Source organism: Hermetia illucens, chromosome 1 (genome assembly GCF_905115235.1).
Source record: "Hermetia illucens chromosome 1, iHerIll2.2.curated.20191125, whole genome shotgun sequence".
NCBI lineage: Eukaryota > Metazoa > Arthropoda > Insecta > Diptera > Stratiomyidae > Hermetia > Hermetia illucens.
The window spans coordinates 20,991,843-21,015,573 of NC_051849.1; the positions used below are offsets into that span (position 1 = coordinate 20,991,843).

General features: G+C 44.6%; 2 protein-coding genes across 3 annotated transcripts in view; both read right to left on the reverse strand.

Moving 5' to 3' along the window:
* LOC119655472 (PX domain-containing protein kinase-like protein) overlaps window positions 1-23,501 on the reverse strand; it is a 56,865-nt gene extending 33,364 nt beyond the window's left edge. For both annotated transcript variants that reach the window (XM_038061384.1, XM_038061376.1), the window contains exons 1-2: window positions 23,231-23,501; window positions 22,870-23,155 (exon numbers count right to left, since the gene is read on the reverse strand). In XM_038061384.1, coding sequence (XP_037917312.1) covers window positions 22,870-23,155; window positions 23,231-23,332 — 388 coding nt within the window. In that variant the 5' untranslated portion in view covers window positions 23,333-23,501. The remainder of the gene's footprint in view (window positions 1-22,869; window positions 23,156-23,230) is intronic.
* LOC119655488 (collagen alpha-1(I) chain-like) lies at window positions 6,208-6,977 on the reverse strand. Its single transcript, XM_038061393.1, has 2 exons — window positions 6,825-6,977; window positions 6,208-6,763 (listed from the first exon to the last, which is right to left on the reverse strand). Exons 1-2 carry the CDS (start codon window positions 6,853-6,855, stop codon window positions 6,231-6,233), a joined length of 564 nt encoding a protein of 187 aa, XP_037917321.1. The 5' UTR covers window positions 6,856-6,977; the 3' UTR covers window positions 6,208-6,230.
* Window positions 23,502-23,731: the final 230 nt, after the last annotated feature.

A 23,731-nucleotide genomic window follows, 5' to 3' on the forward strand; every position in this document is an offset into this window, starting at 1 on the left:
TGCTCATCATCATCAACGGCACAACAACCGGTATCCGGTCTAGGCCTGCCATAATAAGAAACTCCAGACATCCCGGTTTTGCGCCGAGGTCCACCAATTCGATATCCCTAAAAGCTGTCTGGCGTCCTGGCCTACGCCATCACTCCATCTTAGGCAGGGTCTGCCTCGTCTTCTTTTTCTACCATAGATATTGCCCTTATAGACTTTCCGGGTGGGATCATTCTCATCCATACGGATTAAGTGACCCGACCATCGTAACCTATTGAGACGGACTTTATCCACAACCGGACGGTCATGGTATCGCTCATAGATTGTGCAGGCTACGGAATCGTCCATCCTCATGTAGGGGGCCAAAAATTCTTCGGAGGATTCTTCTCTCGAACGCGGCCAAGAGTTCGCAATTTTTCTTGCTAAGAACCCAAGTTTCCGAGGAATACATGACGACTGGCAAGATCTTAGTCTTGTACAGTAAAAGCTTTGACCCTATGGTGAGACGTTTCGAACGGAACAGTCTTTGTAAGCTGAAATAGGCTCTGTTGGCTGACAACAACCGTGCGCGGATTTCATCATCGTAGCTGTTATCGGTTGTGATTTTCGACCCTAGATAGGAGAAATTATCAACGGTCTCAAAGTTGTATTCTCCTATTCTTATTCTTCCCGTTTGACCAGTGCGGTTTGATGTTGTTGGTTGGTTCGTCTTCGGTGTTGACGTTGCCACCATATCTTTTATCTTGCCTTCATTGATGTGCAGCCCAAGATCTCGCGCCGCCTGCTCGATGTGGATGAAGGCAGTTTGTACGTCTCGGGTGGTTCTTCCCATGATGTCGATATAGTCAGCATAGGCCAGTAGTGGGGTGGACTTAAAGAGGATCGTACCTCTTGCATTTACATCAGCATCACGGATCACTTTCTCGAGGGCCAGGTTAAGGAGGACGCATGATAGGGCATCCCCTAGTCGTAGACCGTTGTTGATGTCGAATGGTCTTGAGAGTGATCCTGCTGCTTTCATCTGGCCTCGCACATTGGTCAGGGTCAGCCTAGTCAGTCTTATTAATTTCGTCGGAATACCGAATTCTCTCATGGTCGTGTACAGTTTTACCCTGGCTATGCTATGATAGGCGACCTTAAATCCGATGAACAGATGGTGCAACTGTTGTCCATATTCCAACAGTTTTTCCATCGCTTGCCGCAGAGAGAAAATCTGATCTGTTGTTGATTTGCCTGGAGTGAAGCCTCTTTGGTATGGGCCAATGATGGTAGTGAATAGTGCACACTATCTCTGCTAGAGAAGAAGGGGGAATCCATCCGAAGGGACCGTGGACTTCTGAAAAGCCAGTAATAAGGAGTTGTACAAGGAATGGTAGCAACGATGTGATGAGCATCGAAGTGTGTAAGGCTTCATCCTGCTGACTTGTTGGTAAAACTTCCGCGCCTGGTGCGGTTGCTCCCTGTACTTTTCTAGTTCACAGACTTGTTGGTTCTCCCAGACTTCCTTTTTCCGTCTGTGAAGTCGCTTCTCCGCTCGACGGAGTTCGTAATAAGTCTCTGCGCGTGCTCGCGCCCTTTGATAATGCAACATTACTCGGTATGCGGCATTCTTCCGTTCCATTGTTAGCTTACATTCATCGTCAAACCAACCGTTCCGACTCCTTTTGCGGGGAGCCAAGTATCTTTGTAGCCGTATCCATGATAACGTTCTTCAGGTGGTTGTGAAGATCATTTGTAGATGCTTCATCTCCAGGTCCTCTGTTGACTGCGGTTATTGCGGCATCCATTTCCCTCTTATAGGTGTCGCGGAGGGCTGTGTTGTGGATAGCTTCAGTGTTAACTCTCACCTGATTATGAGAGGGGATTCTAGGTGATATTGTTATTCGAGCTTGGAGCACCATGACAACGAGATAGTGATCCGAGTCTATATTGGCCCCCTATATGTTCTGACATTCATCAAGGCTGAGAGGTTGCGGCGTTCGATTAACACGTGGTCAATTTGGTTGAAAATGGTCCCGTCTGGAGAGGCCCATGTATGTTTGTGAACCGCTTTCCGCGCAAACCAGGTACTTCCAACAACCATTTCGTGTGACACTGCTAATTGAATCATCCGCAGTCCGTTATCATTTGTGTGTAAGCTATGGGAGCCAACTTATCGCCTGAATACGGGCTCCTTCCCTACTTGGCTGTTAAAATCCCCAAGTATGATTTTGATATCATATCTGAGACAGGCTTCAAGAGTTCGTTCTACTGCCTCGTAGAAGGTATCCTTCTCCGACTCTGCAGTCTCTTCTGTAGGGGCGTGAACGTTAATGAGACTTATATTTCTAAACTTGCCTCGCAAGCGCAGAGTGCATAGCCGTTCGCTTATGTTTTCAAAGCCGATAACAGCAGGTTTCCTTTTTTGGCTGACTAAGAAACCTACTCCAAGTACATGGTTTACTGGATGCTACTAGACAGCAAAACAGGAGAGAGAGCCAATAGGCCGGGAACTTTTCTCACTATTGGCGTTAACATCGGGTTCGGGAAATCTGGCTGCTGGCTCTACTACGAGCTAGGGGCCGTCACGTTACAAGTGTCAGCTCCTAAAACCATAGAAGGGGACGTGCAGCCCTCGGTATCTTCATCTGAAGCATAGATGAGGTACCAAAAAAAAATTATAGGATTGTAAAGCGGCGACTGCACTTATCAGTCGTCGCATCAATAACTGCAAGACATTTATATACCTCATACAAGAACCGTGGGTTGTTGGTGGAAGTGATGGACCTCGCTCCTGTATGGTAGTCTCAAAAGACTTCCAGGCTAATTTGGTTAAGCGACACCAGAGCTCGATCATCAGAGCTATCCAATATGCCAACAGTAGAGGCTTGGGAGTAATAGCAGGATGTGATGTCAATGCGCACCACATATGTTGGGGAAGTTCCAATATCAATGCAGGAGGATCGAGACTACTGGAGTATCTAGTCGATTTGCAGATCCTTGATTTGGATAATGAACCCACTTTCTTCAACGTGGTCAGGCGAGAGGTCATCGACATCACGGTGGCATCCCCTGACATCGTGGCTCTAGTCAGAGAGTAGAGAGTATCAAACCGTATCACACTCTCGGATCACAGACGCATTGATTTCGTAATGGGCATGGATCCACCTCCACCGACTCCATTTCGGAATCCGCGGAAGACAGATTGGGTGATGTATAAAATAGAATTAAGCACCCGAGTCACGATCCCTGGAAAGCGCATGAAATCCATTGCTGGAATTGAGAAGGCCACCCAGATGATCACAACTAGCATAACAGAAGCTTTCCAAGAAAGCTGTCCACTCAAGATGCCAAAGAAGGGTAAAACACCATGGTGGAACTCGGATTTAGCAAAACAGAGGAGAACGACAAAGATGCTCCTTAATCGTGCTCTGAAGTGCGCTAGCTGGAATCGCTATAAAGAGGCACAGAAGGCTCTAAAGAAGAGCATAAGATCGGCTAAACGGTCATCATGGAGATGCTTCTACGAAGAGACTAACTCTCTTGAGGCAACCTCAAAGCTGAAGCGGATTCTGGTTAAAAGCGTAGCCAAAAGCTGGGTGATTTACGTTTACAGAATGGGAGGTACAAGAAAAGTGATGAAGAAACGACAAACCATTTGCATGAAGTACACTTCCCAGACAACATCCAAAATTTAATCTCGGGGCCGACAGGTGCATATAGCCCTCAACCGAGAAACTGGAATCTGGCATGCAAAGTAGTATCATTTGTTCCATAGATACAAGTCTGCAGGTCCGGATGGCATCATTCCTGCGCTAATAATAGAGGGAATGGATTGAAGCAGGATGTCTTAGAGGCTCCCCACAGAGGGGGGTTCTCTCTCCGCTGTTATGGCTCTTGGTAATAGACCTGCTGTGGCTCCTGGAGGACAAAAAAATCTTCGCCCAAGCATTTGCGAACGATCTATTTCCTGCATCATGGAAGCAGCAAAAGCTGGTATCGCTACCTAAGAGTAGTAAACTTTCAAGCGAAGCATCCTCCTATATAGCCATGTGTTTTCTGGACACTGTAGGGAAAATGCTAGAGCGATTAATACACGATAGGTTACTCCCGGTCGTTGATGGTCAATGGGGTCTTTGGAATGACGTAACGCCAGATCAAGCAGTGGTTACTGCTTTGGCTAAAGAAGGACGAAACAGTCAGTCAACTTGTTCGTTCTTGGTTGAAGATACAATTCATAGAACCTGGTGATGGTGACCCTGAATGTAACAAATCAGCAATCTCGCTAGTATTTTCAACAGCTATTTCCAAGAACAGCAGCTCTGGCATGATACCGATGACGGACCCCAGGAGTACGTTGTCTTCGTGATTGAATTGAGAATATTATCATCGCTTCAAACCCGGCCATCAAATACTTGAGAGTGGTGATAGATGGAAAACTCAATTTTAAGCAACACATAAAGTATACGTGCGAAGAAACTTCCACCACAAGTATAGCTGTAGGAGGAATGATGCCGAAAGTAAGAGGACCATTGCATACTTGCAGATTGCTCAAAGTTAGGGTGGTGAGTGCCAGTTTGCTCTATGCATTCCAAGTTTGGGGAAAAGGGCTACATGTTTTAGGTAAAGCACATAAACTGAGTGCTATTTACAGAGGAACCTGCCTTGAGGGTGTGCTCTGCCTTCACGACCATCTGAGATGATGCAGCGTTAAGCATCTCGGGAATGATGACAATTATCATCTTGGCAGACAAGATGATGAGCGTTTATATCGTCAGGTCCATCCCTACTTTATCGCAAGTGAAAAGAAGCCGAAAGGGACACATCTATAAGTAGAGGGCAACAGCAATGGGACCAGTCAGGAAAGGGTCATCGGACTTACAGATTGATCCGTAATCGGGGAGTGGCTAGCATGGGTAGATCAATTATAATCTAACCCAGTTTCTTACAGGTGACGAAGGATACTGTGAGTACCACTACAGGTTTAAATGGACACCACCCCGAGTGTCCAAGCTTCGGCACAAGTATTCTTCCAGTGTCAGTGGAAGAAGAAAGGAGAAACCTAGAGGAAACTTTAGGTGAAATGCTACCATCAGAAAATATTGTCCGGAGAATGTTAGCATGTCAGGAAGACTGAAATGGTCGCCGCAATCGAGGATAGATTGTGAAAAGCGGAACAAGCTAGGAAGGCACGGTTACGAACGCCACGGATAAAAGAAAGAAGGCCTAGATAAAGTGAGCTAACTCCGCCCCGTGATATAATACTTAACGATGGTTCAACGGGCAAGGGAAGACGGAAAATCGGGGCTGGTTTTAGTGGATAAAAGTCCCACACTCTGGCGTGTCCAAGCCGGTCTTTTGGAGATATCTACCTTCTTAAAAAACAGACAGAAGATAGACAAACCATAAGCCAAATTTCATAAGGTTTTGATTCACCCAAATTCGCATAAATCTGTCGAACCTCACCAGGTTCATTGATGATGATAATGTAATTTTCAACCTAGATGAGAAGGAACAGAATATTCTCGCATGTCCTGGTTAAGGATAATATGCATTCTGCCAATACAATATTTAATATGCACAACTCACGATGACTAGTTATCATTATTATAAGTTTGCAAGGAGCGAGTGAATATCCATATTTTTGAAAATATAATATTAAACTCTTGAATTACTCTAATAACATAAGATGACCAAATTGATACCCAAACATGTTGAGTTCATGCGACCCACAAGAGGGAATAATGGAAGAATCAACTTTCTTAAATGACGCCGGTTAAATTGGGTAACCGTACAAAAACTTCATATAAACCTGAATGAGAAATTCAAACCATTTTCTACGTCTACAATTGTAGTCAGGAAATTAAATATATAACCACATTCTAAAGTGAACAGCATAAAAGTAGACAATTACAATTGTGGAAAATTACACATTGCACTGTTTGTCGCTGTTCCTGCTCACACTTGCCCAAGATAAATTTTTCTTAATTATTCAAACACCATTTTCTTTACAAAAGATTCATTCACGAAAAAGGGGATGTTTTTCTCAATTGTTTTAACCAAGATTTTCAAAAAATCTACATCAACCTAAATTTAAAACAAAAATGGAATATTGGAGTATATATAAGCCTTCCACGACCCAACATTTTAAAAGCAACTACACTCGTTAGCATGAAAACCATGATACTTTCAGGATAATTAAATTTATTGGAAATAATAAATAATTTAATTCAATAAATAAATAAATAGTATTTTTTTAACGATTATGGACCAGCTGGACCCTCTGGTCCTTGTGCTCCTACTGGTCCTGGATAACCTCTTCGTCCGCGAATTCCCTGTGGACCTCTTGGGCCCCGTGGTCCTGGTGTTCCTGGTAATCCTCGTTCTCCTTGGGGTCCTTGTGGTCCTTGTGCACCATCACGTCCAGGTGGTCCCCGAAGGCCTGGTTCACCGGGACGGCCTGGGCTACCGTCTGGTCCCCGTGGACCCTTTTCACCATCTCTGCCGGGTGCGCCAGGTCGTCCGTCACGTCCGTGTGGTCCTGGTGGGCCTGCAATTCCACGATCACCTTTTCGCCCATCACGACCTTTCTCGCCTGGTGGTCCGCGTTTTCCTGGTGCTCCAGGAGGGCCTGGAGGTCCTGGTGGACCTATTCCAATATAACCACCACCACTATGACCACCTCCACTACCACTAACAATTCCAACTCCAACTTTCGGTTGTCTTGGTACAATCTGAATTATCTCTCCATCCGTATCATAGTATGGTGATCCCGAGGAAAGTGCGAAAATAGCACCTAAAAATTGTAATCCAATTATTATAAGAGCTCCTAATATATCCACAAATTGTCCACTTACAGATGAGAAACAGTTTCGTTAAAGTCAACATGTTGAATGCTACCGAAACTCCATTGTCAAAGTCTTTATATACTCAAGGAACTATCACTCTGTTGACCACAACCACTACAAATTCTAGTAACGGTCAATAACGTTCTTTCATGAAAATGCGAAACCAAAAGCGAAATTTGCACTACATAATTTGGATATAAAAAAAATAGAAACAAAACTAATAAAACGGTGAAAATTATTCATATGGGAAAATGGGTCAACGATAGGCACACTATCAACAGCAAAATTTTATATCCAATAGTCTCTCAATGATAATATATTCAGAGAATTTTCCAATTTTGTGCCGGCATCCGTAGCCACGAAGATTTATTTCCATAGTTTCCAAAAAATATCTGATAATTTCAAGAATAGATGCACTATCAAAACAGGTGTCGATACCATAAAAAATAGTTGAGATGAAGAGTCAATGAAGTAGAGGAATATTTTGTGCAAACGACGAGCTCTGCTGGTCATTTGAGTTTCAGATATCACTTTGCAACCATCGATCTCAAACTAGTTCCAGAATTTGTAACATAATCAATTAATCAAAATGTATCACATATGAAAGACACTCGTTTCGCGATTAGTTTCATTGAGCACAAAACAGGTTACAAAGTGCCATTGCCTTAGAAAGTTACCCACCAACGTTAACGTGATCTGATCATTTAAGATGTTGATATGATTCTTACGTGCGCGTAGTTTTTTTTAATTTCTTAGCCACACTTTCACCTAAACATCTTGTATCTATAGAAGTTCGTTCTTCCTCCCACAACAAGCTGGCAATGAAATTTGGATCGGATAAATATAGTTGGATCGAAAACAATTATTAGTGGATAACATAAAGACAAAAATTACAGCATAGCTTCAATAGCAACCCAATCAGTGTATTATGCGATAAGAAATAGTAAAAATATCTATCCATTCAGATACATTCTAACACATTTTAGTTAAATGATGCCGGCATATTATCAACTTGCGATGCTCTCATCGTTTTCTACCATAGCCGAGAAATTTTCCGTAATTTACTGTCTTCTTTCGCAAGTTTTCATCGAACAGTTCGACCGGTGAGAGGCGGTCAAAGAGTAGTATAGGTCCCAGAAGGATGAAGGCGAGTCTCTCGCGCCTAAAAACGGGACAATTTCTACCAACTAGTCCTCCAGATTGGGAGTTGGATAGGGCTGACAACCCTACACGCAAAACCGATGTTACGAAGCCACAGAAGGAACCTCGAACTGGATTGACTACACAACAAAGAACCCGGCAACGACAAAGGAATAACGATTGCCGCATTTTCTCATTGAACGTGCGCTCCCTGTACACAGAAGCCGATACCCTGTCCCAATGTAAGGCTGATGTAACAGTGTTGCAAGAGATGCGATGGACAGGGACCGGTCTCCTGGATTAGAGCCACTACACCATATTTTATAGCGGACATCCAATAAACCATGTGCTCGGAGTAGGTTTCTTAATTAACCAGAAAATGAAAGCTGCTATTATCGGCTTTGAAAATATAAGCGAAAGGCTCTGCGTTTGCGAGGCAAGTTTAGAAATATAAGTCTCATAAAGGTTCACGCCCCTACAAAAGAGCCTGCAGATTCGGAGAAGGACACCTTCTACGAGGCAGTTAAGGGAACCCTCGAAGCCTGTCCCAAGAATGATATTAAAATCATACTTGGGGATTTTAACAGCCAAGTAGGAACGGAGCCCGTATTCAGGCGATATGTCGGCCCTCATAGCTTACATAAGGAAACCAATGATAACGGACTGCGGATTAATCAGTTAGCAATATCGCAGGAAATGGTTGTTGGAAGTACCTGGTTTACGCGGAAAGCGCACGTTGGTCTCTCCAAACGGGACTCTCAGCCTTGATGAATGTCAGAATATATACGGGACTCGAATCACTATCTCGTTGGCATTGTGCTCGGGGCTCGAACTACAACACCACCTAGAATCCCCTCTGCCAATCTGATGAGAGTGAATACTGAAGCCGTTCACAACACAGCCCTCGGTAACACCTATAAGAGGGAAATGGATGCTGCAATAACCGTAGCAAACAGATGTCCTGGAGATGAAATATCAACAAGTGATCGACGATTCGACGATGAATGTAAGCTAGTAACGGAACAGAAGCATGCTACATACCGAGTAATGTTACATTCTCAAAAAACGCGAGCATTTGCAGAGACTTATCACGAACTCCGTCGTCCGGAGAAGCCACTTCACAGATGGAAAAAGGAAGCCTGGGAAAACCCACAGATCTGTAAACTTGAAAAGTGCAGGGAACAACCACACCAGGCGCGCAAATTTTACCAACAAGTCAGCAGGATGAAGCCTTATACACCTCGAGGGAAATCTGATTTCCGACAGAATTGGCATATTAGAGCCATGGGTTAAGTATTTTAATGAGTTGCTCAACAACCAAAATATCGGCGAGTTGGAGCTCCCGCTAACTGAAGATGACGGACCACCTGCCACCACCAAGTTTAGAAAAAAAACAGTCCATACAATTCATCGACTTAAAAACCATAAGTCGCCAGGAGCCGATGGAATTACAGCAGAATTGGTTAAATATGGAGGCTACCAACTACACAAAGCGGTTCATCAACTGATGTTCAAGGTGTGGGACAGCGAATGAATGCCTGATGACTGGAAAAGAGGCATTATCTGTCCCATATATAAAAAGGGCGGATATCACGCAGTGCAGCAATTATAGAGGTATCACGTTGCTGAGTACCATCTATAAGATATTCTCCGCTATCTTGCTAGATCGGATAGATCCATACGCCCGGGACATCATTGACCCATACCAAAGAGGCTTCACTCCAGGCAAATCACCAAAAGATCAAATTTTCCCTGCCCTGCAAGCGATGGAATATGGACATCAGTTGCACCACCTTTTCTTCGACTTTAAAGCCGCCTGTGACAGCATAGCCAGGGTAAAACTGTACACGACCATGAGAGAATTCGGTATCGCGAAGAAATTCATAAAACTAACTAAGCTGACCCCAACCAATGTACAAGGCCAGATAAAAGTAGTAGGCTCACTCTCAATGCAAGAGACACCATCCTCTTCAAGTCCACCTAACTACTGGCCTACGCTGACGATATTGACATTATGGGAAGAACGACCCGAGACGCACAAACTGCCTTCATCCAGATCGAGCGGGCGGCGCGAGATCTCGAGATGCACATCAATGAAGGCAAGAATAAGTACACAGTGGCAAAGTCAGCGCCAAAAACCAAAGAACGAACAACATCGAATCACACAGGTCATACGAAAACAATAAAGATAGGAGACTATAACTTTTAGTCCTATCTACGGTCGAAAATCACAACCGATAACAGCTATGACAATGAAATCCGCGTACGGTTGTTGGGTGCCAACAGAGCCTATTTCAGCTTACAAAAACTGTTTCGGTCGAAACTTCTCACCATTGACCCTATGGTGCTCTTACTGTACAAGACAATGATCTTGTCAGTCCTTATGTATTCCTCGGAGACCTCGGTTCTTAGCAAGAAAAATTGCGAACTTTTGGCCGCGTTCGAGAGGAATCCTCCGAAGAATTTTCGACCCCTTACATGAGGATGGACGATTTCATAGCCTACATAACGACGAAAACTATGAGCGATACCATGACCGTTAGATTGTGGATAAAATCCGGCTCAATAGTTTGCAGTGGGCGGGTCACTTAATCCGTATGAATAAGGACGATCCAGCCCGAAAAGTCTATAAGGGCAATATCTATGGTAGAAAAAGAAGATGATACAGACCCTGCTTGAGATGGAGTGATGGTGTAGGTCAGAACACAAGACATCTTTTAGGGATATGGTGGACCTTGGCGCAAAACCGGAATGTCTGGAGTTCCTTACCAAAGCAGGCCTAGACCGGGTACCGGTTGTTGCGCTGTTGATGATGATGGGTGACGTTGTCAATCTAACAGTTCTTTCGAACCATCTTCGTTCAGCACCTGTATTTCACTAATGGGGTCCGACCACCATTCGACGATAGTGGCACATATTGTACCGGCTCCAATGAGCTTCCGCCCCAACATTCCGTATACATGTTGACACTTCGGAGCGGGCGTCCACATAAACAGATAAAAAGGAATTCTCATTTTTTTATACATGGCACCCAACGGTTCATATTTTGTTTATTATACTGCTCTAGCTCTAGTTGGATCTTGGAGATTATTTTCCCCCAAATCCCCGGCCTCCTAGCCTCTCGAGATATCTGACTGATGAAACTAGCCACCCCTTTCGCAACTATCCGTCGTAGCAATAACTAGTGTGATTGCTACCATCCCTCCAGCCACTGCGCACCCATGCAGCGAGGGGGCTGCTATCCTGGAATCTTGGATATCGTCCTAGCCCATGCCCACCATTTCCCGAAATTCCTTCGTTTTCTGGGAACTTCAGTCAATTTGAGTCGTTCCGGAGCATTTTTAATACCTCTACGAGGGTTCGGACATCGGACTGATGGAATGATTAGTGATGCTCCAGAGCAATCAAACAGAAAGCCCCCAGCAAGCTTGGCAAAGCACTTGATACCGTGAAATCAGTGAAACCCAACAAGTTGTTAGCACTGATGAAGGGAACAAGTGGTTCCCGAAATATCGGTATTTGCAAGAATAAATATTCACACCAACGAAAAAGAAACAACAAGTTTTTATTATTTCAAATAATTAATCGTTGGAAACACCATCAACAACATCAAGTATGCTTGAGACAAATCATGCACTGTAAGTATGGCCCTGGCAAGAATGATGCAGAACGTGGAAGGGCCACGATATACTTCCAAGTCGCTTACAGCTAGGGTAGTTAGCCCGATCCTGCTATATGCACTTCCAGTTTGGGGAACTGCATTGCAAGCCGCATTTAACGCTAACAAACTCAATGCAGTCCACAGTAAAAGAGCCCTAAGGGTGTACTTTGCCTTCAGGACTGTCTCAGATATCCTGGCAGATGAGATGACTAACATATACAACAGATCAATCTCTCTTTTGTCGCAAACAAAGAACACCGAAAGGGAAAGATCTGTAAAAAGATGGCAAGAAGGTTAGGGACGCTCGGAAAAGAATCCATGGGCAGATAAGCTTACCAAACAGTGGTTGGAGAGACGTCACGGTGAGATTGATTATAATCTAACCCAGTTTCTCATCGGGCATCTCACCCGATTGCCCAACCTGTAGAGCACAGATTCTTCCACTGTCCAAGATTTGTGGAGGGAAGAAAGAACCTATAGGAGATACTATTAGAGGTGCTGGTACCAGAAAATCTAATGCAAAGAATGTTAACATATCAGGAAGACTGGGATGCAATCAACTCCATAATTGCATTTATTCAGAGCAAACTTCGGACGACAGAGGAGACGAGAAAAACGTGGTTGTGTACGCCTCATAGATACGAAAGGTGAAAAAATTACAGTGAGCTGACTCCGCCCCGTGACAAAATATCTTATGTTGGTTCCACGGGGCATGAAGAGAGTCGGTGTGGTTTCAATGGGCAAAACCCCACAAGCTGGCGTGTCCAGGCTAGTGTTTCTCGAAAATTTCCATCTCCTCAAGAAAAAGGACAGGCAGACAGACGAATAGACACACGATAAACTGACTTCAATAAGGTTTTAATTTACACAAAAAAAAACAAAAACACGATTTTGGCGATCGCAACGGTAATTTGCGAAGTTCGTGGATTTCTGCAACTTATATCGACCACTTCGCGATCAACAGTAGATTTAGGAATTGTCTCCAGGATATGCATAGGAAGAGACTGATCAGCCTCGAAAGGGATCACGATCTGATGGTCGGTTATGTTCGCTTGCGTCCGCCACTTCTCGTAGGGTTGGGGAACTCCAACCCTCTAAGTTCAATATCGACCGCTTGTATGATCCAACTGCCGCTCGACAGCGGGAGCGCTATCTTGCTAATCGCCGAGCAGATATACTGGGTAACCTGCCTGAAAATATCGATAAGCATTGGCTGCCATCGAAAATGCTCTTTTCTCGGATGCTACACTGGGCGTCGGCTACGTCCCGAAGGTCCGTCATGAGTTCTGGCTGACTGTGGAATCGTGGAAGCGGATCGATGAACGGAAGGGGTTGAAGGCTCTATTGACCGCTGCAAGTGATGGCGGGCGTGACTCGCTCAAACTCCGATATCGAGCGAAATCCCAAGAAGTTCATCATAGTGCATGCCGTGACAAGAGGGATTTTTCTATTGCACTGGTCAGGGAAGCGAAAGATGCTGCAGAAACGCAATGATTTCAGAAGTGTATCATTATAGAGTTTGCATCTGTTCGCAAATCTTTCAATGATCCTGCGAAGGATGTTAACGGTCGATCTCTCAATCACGATGGCGAGCGAACGACTGCAATGGTGGAAACAACACTTCATCGCCCTTCTTAACCGTATTACATATGAAGAAGGAAATTCCTCTTGTGGATGAAACCACCGTAATATGTGGATACCGACTGTTCCTCCAAGCTGCCGAGTTTGACGGTCTCTCCGGGGAGTTGTTTATCGTTGCAACTGCAGTTACTGTGAACCTGAGACCTTTCCCAGAGAGTGGAAGGAGTGAATGATCGTTAAGATTCCAAAGAAAGGCACCCGTTTTGGGTGTGAGAATTGGAAGGGTATCTGCGTGTTCCCTGCCGTCGCAAAGATAATAGCTAAAATAATCCTGGCACGCATCAAAGAATATCTCGAAAGCTTCATCGACATTCCGCTCCGGATCCTTCTGCATTGATCACATCCACACCCAATGGATCACTTTGTGCGCGAAGTTTAGATCTTCACTGAACCTACTCTTCATCGATTTCGAGTAAGTATCCGATGGCGTGAGCAGGGAGTGTATTTGGGTTGTTGTACACAAGAGCATTCCGAAGAAACTAACAACTATCATCAGAGCGACATATAATGGCGCAAAAAGCCCCGAGGTAAAATATTGGAAATTTTGAGGCCGAAAGCGGAATGCGCCAAGGTTACATCTTGTCACTGATATTATTTCTTCTTGTTAACAATGACGTTCTTCATGCTGGCTTGTCCGGAGGACGTGGAGGAGGTCAATGGACGATGACAACTTTCCTCAAACACCTCGACTACGCTGATGACAGCTGTTTGCTCTCTCGCCGAGTCATGCATCAATAGGCAGAGCATCGCAGGCGTCGATAAATTTGTATAACAACGAAGTGCTTCTGGTGACGATGACCCCCAACTGGATGTTGCTCGACGCATTAACAGCACTAGATCCGCTTTCGTTGCGTTATCTAAAATCTAAGGATGCAATTATCTCTAAATCAAGATCAAGACTTTTTCTGCTAATATTTTTTCTGTGTTGCCACTGGTATTCAAAATTTCTAAGCCTTAATGAACGCTGATTTGGTATTATTTCTAACAAAGAACTTCGTCGACGCACAGGCCCTTACCCGTGGGCAATGTAATCAGGAGGCGGAAGTGGCAATGAATAGGCCATACATTAATGAGACGCTACGCCAGGCAGTGGAATCCACTCTCCCAAGATGACTAACGATTGCCCCAAGGGCACTTAGCACAGAAGAGAAGTGGAGGCGTCTCAGGAACCCTTGGGGGAGCTGAAAGGCATTTCACGTAATCGCGAACGATGGCGCGTAAATGTGATTGATGTGCTACGCCTCACCAAGGGATAAATAGCAACCATACATATATATAATACTAAGGTGATCGCGCACCTCTACTCGTCAGTGTTTGACAAGCACCCACGCACACATCGTTGAGGGAGGAATACCACTGCCTGGATCAATCTTTCGCTCTACTGCGATCCGAAAAGTAAAGTTTGTCATGGACACTATCACACTATCACACACTATGTCCTACAGATTGCTTCATGGAGAAGAGATTGTCTCACCAAAAAAATGATCTCAAACAACTTGTCCAAAGTGAAATAATTGCTTAGTCCCCAACTGAACCTGAATAAAGCAGAATTTTCGATGACCGTGAGCTACGCCATTGATTCACTTCAGCGCAGCTTGGATGAAGTGGCGCTTCAAAGGTAGAGTCCTTTGCAATCGACTTATCAACGAACGTCTCAAATCACAATCTATAGCAGTAACGTCCGCCCTGTCACCTCTATGATTTCGAGTGCCGGTCGGCTACCGAAAATAATGAACACCCCCTGTGAGACGAAGATTTTACATTTAATCAGCAGCATAATGCGTTATAAATACAGCCGAAATTAGGGTTGCGACAATTGGATTGGGGTTGCACCCACCGTAGAGAAGTTAGGTGAGAGCTGTTTTTGATAGTACAGGCCTGCAATTCGCATAGAACTCATTTCCAAAGATTAGTCTGATCCTTCAAATCAATGGAAAATTAAGCAAGATCGACCATAACTTCGATCGCCTGACTGATACGCTAGAGCAATTTAAGAACCTCAGGACTTCCTACGATCGAGAAAAGCGGCGAATCCAATCTAGCCGAGCGGAGAAAGAGGAGATGATAAACTCTCACGAGATTTCCTTTTTTGGCATCCGTAATTCTATTTCTTTTAAGGATTTCGATGAATTCGAAGAAGTTGAATTCTCTAAACTGTTCCTCACCACTTAAGGGGTGCTCTTCCATTTCACGTCACAGATCTTCTTTTCGGTAAGGGGAACTTGACTTACAATGGCTAAAGCTGTGCATATTGGATTCTTGAGGACACTTATTGAGAAATGCGATAGCGTTTGTGTTCTCGCTTATCTTTGTGAAGCCACTGGACCACTTGACTTTAGCGGATGGCTGTTTTCCCTTTGTATTAATAGATAATTAAGGTAACTATGTATGTAGACGCTAGCACACGCGATGACTCGGTAAATGGATTACATGTTTCCAGGAAACGAATGAAAAACGCAAAAAGCCGAAAAATCCTTGCCGTGGTGAGGGAGCTCAGTAAGGAAGATCCTCCAAGAAACGGGAGGTGACACCTGAAGCCAAGCGGGAACCAAATCCCCAAGCCAAGGTGTGACTACCGTGCTGAGGGCTGAATGGTCACAGGGGTTAAGATGTGGCCGTAAACGGTGAACTCTGGGTACCAGACAACCCTCAGTTTCAACTAGCCTTGTCTCGGCAAAAAGGGGCTCTGCCGAGATCAACCTATAATACTTCCCCGATAAAACTGAGACCATGGCAGCCAATTATGGAAAAACAAAAAAAAAAGAAAAACATTTTAAACAAACATAATTAAACCTCGATCGTGACGATCCAATCCCGAGTGAAGGGACAACCCTAAGCTCATCGATGGAGAACCTGAGTCTAAACTTAGATTCTTCACTTACTCAGGTGAAAACCAATGTAATTGGGACCCAGTCCTTAACGGACGAGCCGAAGCAAGCCCCTTCTGTTAGCACTCCTGACCCCAGACTCCAATCGGCGCCACCTGCTGATGCTAAAGTCTTACCCATGGGTAAGCACCTGTCCACGGACAGCAAACAGCCTTCGGGCAAACCGCCTCCGGGCACACCGCCTTCGGGCAAACCGCCTCCGAGCAAACCGCCTCCAAGCAAACCGCCTTCGGCCAAATCACAATCCAAGGGCTGTGCCAAGGTTGAGGAGAAAGGATCGTTCGGGGCACCTGCGCCTAAGGGGAAACCGAAGCGGCAGCGTTCCTCGGACGATGCTAACTCTTCGGCACAAAAGGCAGCAAAGAGGGCTCGGCCGGCAATGGCTAGGCCTTCATTTGCAGCCAAGGCTCTCGTAGCCGATAGATGGGTCTTGTATGACGACTCTAATCCATCCGGTTACGATACTGAGCAGTGCGAACAGCTTAGGTGGAAACTCTTCTTAGCTGTAAGGATTGCATCATCGCAAAGCATTAAGCTTTGCTCTGAGTCGGTAGGTGTACACCATAAAATGTTACGGCTAAAATTTACCGACGAAAGGCAAACGAGTGGCAGTACTGCTCCCCCTCAACGATGTGTGGGAGGGTGCGCGACTAACCCCCAGCCATCGTTAAAAAAGTACTTCCTCTGGCTTCCAGAAGAAGAGCGGAATGTTGCTCGGGTACTGGAACAGCTTGGTGTGCAGAGTAACCTCAACACTTCCACCTGGATGCTGCTAGGCGGCAAAACACGAGGGAGAGCCAATAGGCCCGGAACTTTACTCACTCTCGGCGTTCCCGAACCCGATGTTAAGAAAGTTCGGGAAAAATGGGGTTGCCGGCTCTACTACAGCCTAGGGACCGTCACATTATAAGTGTCGGCTACTAAAACCATTGAAGGGGACGTGCAGCCCTCGGCATCTTCATCTGAAACGTGGAGGTGCCACATTTCCCAAATAAATTTGCAGCATTGTAAAGCAGCGACTGCACTTATCAGTCGTCGGATCAATAGCTGCAAGACATTTATATACCTCATACAAGAATCGTGGGTTATTGGTGGGGTAGTCAGGGGCTTAAACTTCCAACATGCTGACCTGTTGTATGCCAATCAAAGTGATCGGCCCGCCTACTGCATGGTAATCTCAAAAGACTTCCACGCTAATCTGGTTAACGAACTATGTGATGGCGACACCACATCGGCTAAACTAGCCAGAAAGAAATTAAACAGAGAGATAAAGAGATACTATGATGCTCTGCATATTTCCCCGTGGACGTGGACGTAGAACATTCATCAGAAATATCCAATATGCTCTAAGTAGAGGCATGGAGGTAATAGTAGGATGTGATGTCAACACTCACCACATATGCTGGGGAATTTCCAACATCAATGCAAGAGAATCGAGACTACTGGAGTATCTAGTAGGAACCGATTTGCAGATCCTTAATTTGGGTAATGAAACCATTTTCTCCAACATGGTCAGGCGAGATGTCATCGACATCACGGTGGCATCCCTTGACATCGCGGGTCTGGTCGGAAAGTGGAGAATATCACTCTCGGATCACAGACGCATTGATTTGGTAATGGGTATGGATCCACCTCCACCCACTCCATTTTGGAATCCGCGGAAGACAGATTGGGTGTTGTATAAAATAGAATTGAGCGCCCGAGTCGCGATCTTTAGGAAACGCATCAAATTCATTCCTGGAATTGAGGAGACAATCCAGATGATCACAACTAGCATGAAAGAAGCTTTCGAAAAAAGCTGTTCACTCAAGATTCCAAAGAAGGGTAAAACACTATAGTGGACTCGGATTTGGCAAAATAGAAGAGAAAGACAAGGATGCTGATCAATCGTGCTCTGAAGTGTGATTCAGACGCTAACTGGAATCGCTATAAAGAGGCACAGAAGGCTCAAAAGAAGAGCATAAGATCGGGTAAACGATCATCTGGGAGACGCTTTTGCGAAGAGACTAACTCTCTTGAGGCAACTTCAAAGCTGAAGCGGATTCTGATTAAAGAAAGTAGCCAGAAACTGGGTTATTTATAGTTTACAGAACGGAATGTACACAGACAGCGATGAAGAAACGGCAAACCATTTGCTCAAAGTGCCTTCCCAGGCAGCATCCAAATCTAATCTCAGGACCAAAAAGTGCATACAGCCCTAAACCGAGAGACTGGAATCTGGCATACAAAATAGTATCACTGGAGCGAGTAAAATGAGGGATGCACACATTCCCAAGTGGCCACTTCACCGTAGGCAAGATGCCTATCAGAAGGGCAAATTCACGGAGACAGCACTCCATGAACTTGTGGCGCGGCAGGATTCGCGGCATTCGAAATTTATTTCGAATGTTGCGAATACCAGCGGACAGATGACGTCACCGGCGCTCTCCACTCAGTTTAGACCTCGCCACAGGAGTGACGAGCAGAGTACCATGAAGGGGACGGCAAATGTCATTTTTGAAAAAAGAGAATAATTACAAAACTTCTGTCTACGACTGCGACTCCCAATTGATTGCTGATTTTAAAAATGTATTCGTTGAATTTAATTAAATAATTAAATGATTAAGTGATGAATGTGGTGTTGTGTACAGCTAATAAAATGTGATTTTGCCTGCGATTGGTGGATGTAATTGATAAAGAGTTATATTTGCTCCCAAAAACTCACGGCAAAAATTGAAAAGGCGATGTCCGAAAAAGAATATGCCATAGGCGCATTCATGAACATCGAATGTGCCTTCAATTATGCCTCATCCGCGGCAATTTGTGATGCGGGAAGACAGCATGGAATCGAACCGCTGCTAATCAGTTGCATCTTTCACATGCTAGAGGGGAGAAAAATCCACATATAGGTCGGCCAGAAGTCTATTGAAGCAGGATGTCTTAGGGGCTGCCCACAGGGAGGGATTCTCTCTCCACTGCTATGGCTCCTGGTAATGGATACCCTGCTGTGGCTCCTGGAGGACAAAAAAGCTTTCGCGAAAGCATTTGCGGACGACCTAGCCGTAATAATTACCGGCAAGTTTGCGGACACCACTTGGTGAACGCTAGGAAGACTGGACTAGTAATGTTCACTACGAACGCCAGGTGGGGCGGCTATACGCTACCCATCTTAGCAGGGGCGGAAATCCAGCTGCCACAAACAGTCAAGTATTTAGCAGTATATTTCGACTCCAAGTTAACGTCCAAGAGCATTTTCAGAAATCCTACAGATTGCTCTGGTCCTGCAGGAATGCGATAGGTAAGACCTGGGGACTTTCACCAAAACGGATACACTGGACATATACTTCCATAATAAAACCCATTTTGGTATATGCATGCATTGTCTGGTGGCCGAGACTGAACTTTGCTAACAGCAGGAAGCTGCTAACGCAGATTCAGAGGCTTGGTTGCCTAAGTATTACTGGAGCAATAAGTACTACGCCGACTGCGGCACTTGAAGCTATCCTAAATTTACCCCCCATTCACTTGGAGATGAAACGAAAAGCTGCCAATGACGCATATAGACTCGATACCATTAGAAGGTGAAAAGGCGGCCAATCACACGGTCATGCGTCTATCTGGAAATTCCCTGACAAACATCCGGTAGCTCTGATGCCCACTGATCACATGGTTTCCAGATTCGTCTTTGTAAAGACATAACACATCGTTCAATAAGTCCCGGGACTAACTATGAAAACAACATTTTATCGGCAAAATTCTTTATTATTCATCAACATAATCTCCTTCAAGGGTTATACAATCATTCCAACGCTTCTCTAACTTTCAATGCCATGTTTGTAGAACGATTTGTCTTTTGACTCAAAATGAGCCTCAGTAGCAGCGATCACCTCCTCATTTGAGCCAAATCTTTTCCCTGGAGCATCTTTTTGAGATCCGCAAAGAGCCAGCAGTCGCTGGGGGCCAGATCCGGCGAGTACGGAGGATGAGGAAGCAGTTGGAAGCCTAATTCGTTGAATTTGGTCATCGTTTTGATTGACTTGTGGCACGGTGCGTTGTCTTGATGAAAGATGACTTTCTTCTTCTTCATGTGTGGGCGTTTTTTCGCTATTTCGGCCTTCAAACGATCCAATAACACCATGTAATAGTCTAGCTATTGATGGTTTTCCCTTTCGAGGTAGTCAATGAAAATTATATCATTCGCATCCCAGAATACGGACGCCATCACTTTGCCGGCCGACTGTTGTGTTTTTGGACGCTTCGGGCGGCTTTTACCGGTCGTACGCCATTCAGCTGACTGCGGACTTGACTCCGGAGTGAAATGGTCAATCCATGTTTCGTCCACTGTCACATATCGACGCAAAAAATCCTGTTTATTGCGAGTAAACAGTGCCAAACAATTCTCCGAATCATTGATACGTTGTTGCTTTTGTTCCATTGTGAGCAAACGCGGCAGCCATTTGGAAAAAACCTTTTTCATAACCAATTTTTGGTGCAAAATAGTAAATGCACTACCAGTTGATATGTTCATCATCTTAGCTATCTCGCGCACAATACTTGCTTGGTGTTTTCGGGAGTTACTCCCTCATTTGCCCGACCCGAACGTTCCGCATCATTTGTATCAGCACGACCGCGTTGCACGTCAAAAACCACCGACAAATGGTTGTTTTCGACGGAGTAGAGTCCGGATAACGTTTTTCAAGCCATTGCTGAGCTTGACCAGTGTTTTTTCCCCATTAGAAAACAATGTTTTATCAACACACGAAACTCGTTTTGGTCCATTTTTTCACGATTGCATCAGTTAAACCTTGGTTATGTTTTGAATTACATCAAATTTTGACACATCTTATCTGAAGGTTGGTACTTCTGAACCTTGGTATATAAATGGATTATTAGCGCCATTTCTACGCTAGTCCCGGGACTTATTGAACGATGTGTTACATTGTCGTAATTACCAAAAGAGAAGAATGGTCGACAAATAGCCATGAATTTTTCAGATTACAGACTTAATAATCTTCACCGACGGGTGAGTCATGGAGGGCGGATCGGGTGCAGGATTGTTCTCGGGGAATCCGATTATGGAACTATCCCGACCGAGATATATGCCACTCCATTGGCAGCAAAAGAATGTCTGGGACAAAAATGGAGGGGTCGCACCAATCAAATCTGTTTCGACAATCAAGCAGCATTATCTGCACTAAACAGCAACGACATATCAAGCAAGATGGTGTGGAGTTGTCATCAGGTGCTGCTAAAATTTGACCGACTGAACGAAACATTCCTGTGCTGGTAATGAGGCTGACAGACTGGCTCCCCGAGGGTCTGGATCTGCAATGGTAGGGCCAGAACCAGCTTTTGACATCCGGCATCCACTGTCAAGTCTACTCTGAAGGGTGAAATTGCAAGGATTCACGCTGCCGAGTGGAGAAATTTGAACTTTTGCCAGGAGGCGAAAATCCTTGTGAAGGAGCCTAGGGTGGCTAGAGCGGCATTTTTGTTGTCCCTTAAGAAGTGGGACATGAAAACCCTAGTAGGGCTTTTAACGGCACGCTGCTCCTTAAACTACCATATGGAAAAGATTGGGGTAGTGGTTTCGGCTATGTGCAGCCAATGTGAGGAGGAGGAGGAGACAGCCCTGCATTTTTTATGCAGCTGCCCGGCATCCTCAGATCTCAGACGAAGACACCTTGGCAAGGTTTTCTTCAATGAAGAATCTGCCCACTCTCTGCCTCTGAAGAATGTTCTCAGATTCGCTAAAGCCTGCGAATGTCGTAAGCGGGAAGCCATTGAATAGACGATTTACGGGGATAGTACAATGGGCCTAACAATGACTTAAGTGCACGGAGCTGCGGCTCCCCCAGTAAACTAAACTAAACTAAACTAAATCCTATAGCGAGTCAGATTGTTATAAACTCAAGCCTTCAAGTAGAAAGAAATCAAAGACAAAATTAGAAGAACGGGGGCACTTTACAAACCAATAATTACTCGGACAATAAGAATAACATGATCCTTACAGCAAAGCGGTTGTATGGTGATTGTATGACAAAAATTCCCAATTACATCCCAGAAGTGGTAAAATTGATTCTAACTTCAAAAAGTGCAAATATTCCAAATGCTTTACAAAACTAAGTGAAGAAAATGACGTCATTAATTGTAGGCCTGATGCCCACTCCCATCGGCACGGCAGGATATAATTTCTTTCTAAAATCTGATCCCTCTTTCCAGCAATTAGTATTTAGTTAAATTTTCAATCAGAACGAAACACAAAGCGGACATTCGTTTCAAACGTTGATGACCTTTCCTTTGCTGAGATTGAAGTTAACCCTCCTCCTCCCCAAAATAGAGCCAACTTGGTTAGTTTTCTGGCCAAAAGTTTACTCAATTATTCATTCAGTGTTGTCACGTTCCATTGATTAGTGTGCAAGGCAACCGCCTCATCTCATCCTCCCCATATTTCGGGCAATTCGCAGAGCGGGTACAGAATAAACAAGTTTTATCGATGTTCCACGATTTTGATATATTTATCAAAGCAAACGCAGCAAAATTGTCGATCGGTTTTGTTTAATTCCGACCGTTCACATATCGCAATGGCTCTTAAGCGAGATAAGGTTTTGTGTAGGTTTCGCTCGATTTGGGGAAGGAAGATTACACCGGGCTCAGATTAGCCGTTGCTGAGCAACCGAACCACGGCCGTTCATTGTGCAAACCAAAAAAATGCATTATTATCGAAATTTTACTTGGTACTCACCATGAAACGGCGACGAATAACTGTCGGGATCGACAAAGCGTTTCGCTGCGAGCGACGATGCCAAAATTGGATTCATCAGGACAACGTTTATGTACTCTTGCAAGCCTTGACGACGTTCAGCTATGAAATCGGGGCGCATATTACCAATGACCTTTTTGCCAGGCAACGGCAACGAGATGCCGGACGGCGATAAACTTTTATTGAGCTGAACAAAGTCATTGTAGCGACGCAATACTTTCCAGGTGGTATCGGCGTACGGGCCTCGCTGCAGTCTCAAAACATACTCCTGTGGCGAGACAGTTGGCAATGTTAGTCACATTATTGTACCGCCCCGGTTGGCCGTAATGCCAGCTTTTCTTACCGTATGCCCGTCAACAAGTTGCGCTGTTTCAATCACACAAGTAATTGGTTGGGTGTCATCGAGTGTCACTTTGCGTTCGAATCGTTTTTCAAATATAGCCATTTGTCTGTAAACCGAACGATGACATTTTCAGGAGTGTTTTTGTCTATGCAATGGTCACAGAATGATAAAAGCACTGCACTTATTCACAATTATTTACTGATTCAGACGCAAAATTCTAAACTATTCCCCGGAAATTCCCAGAGTAAACGTCAATTGATGAAAATTTACAGATGACAATTTGACATTTTATCCAATTGGTGCTTTTGGTGTTGTCTTATTGGCATGATTGGAAACGAAACGATAGGAATTGGAGAGGCTGCTCTTATATGGGGATTCACCGGTTGATGCGTTCGGGGGATTTGAAAAATTAATGGTAAAATCGAAATTGTAAAAAATGAAACTTTCTCCAAAGTTGTACAAGTTAAATGGAGGAAGTGCCGACTTATGGATACCTCAGTA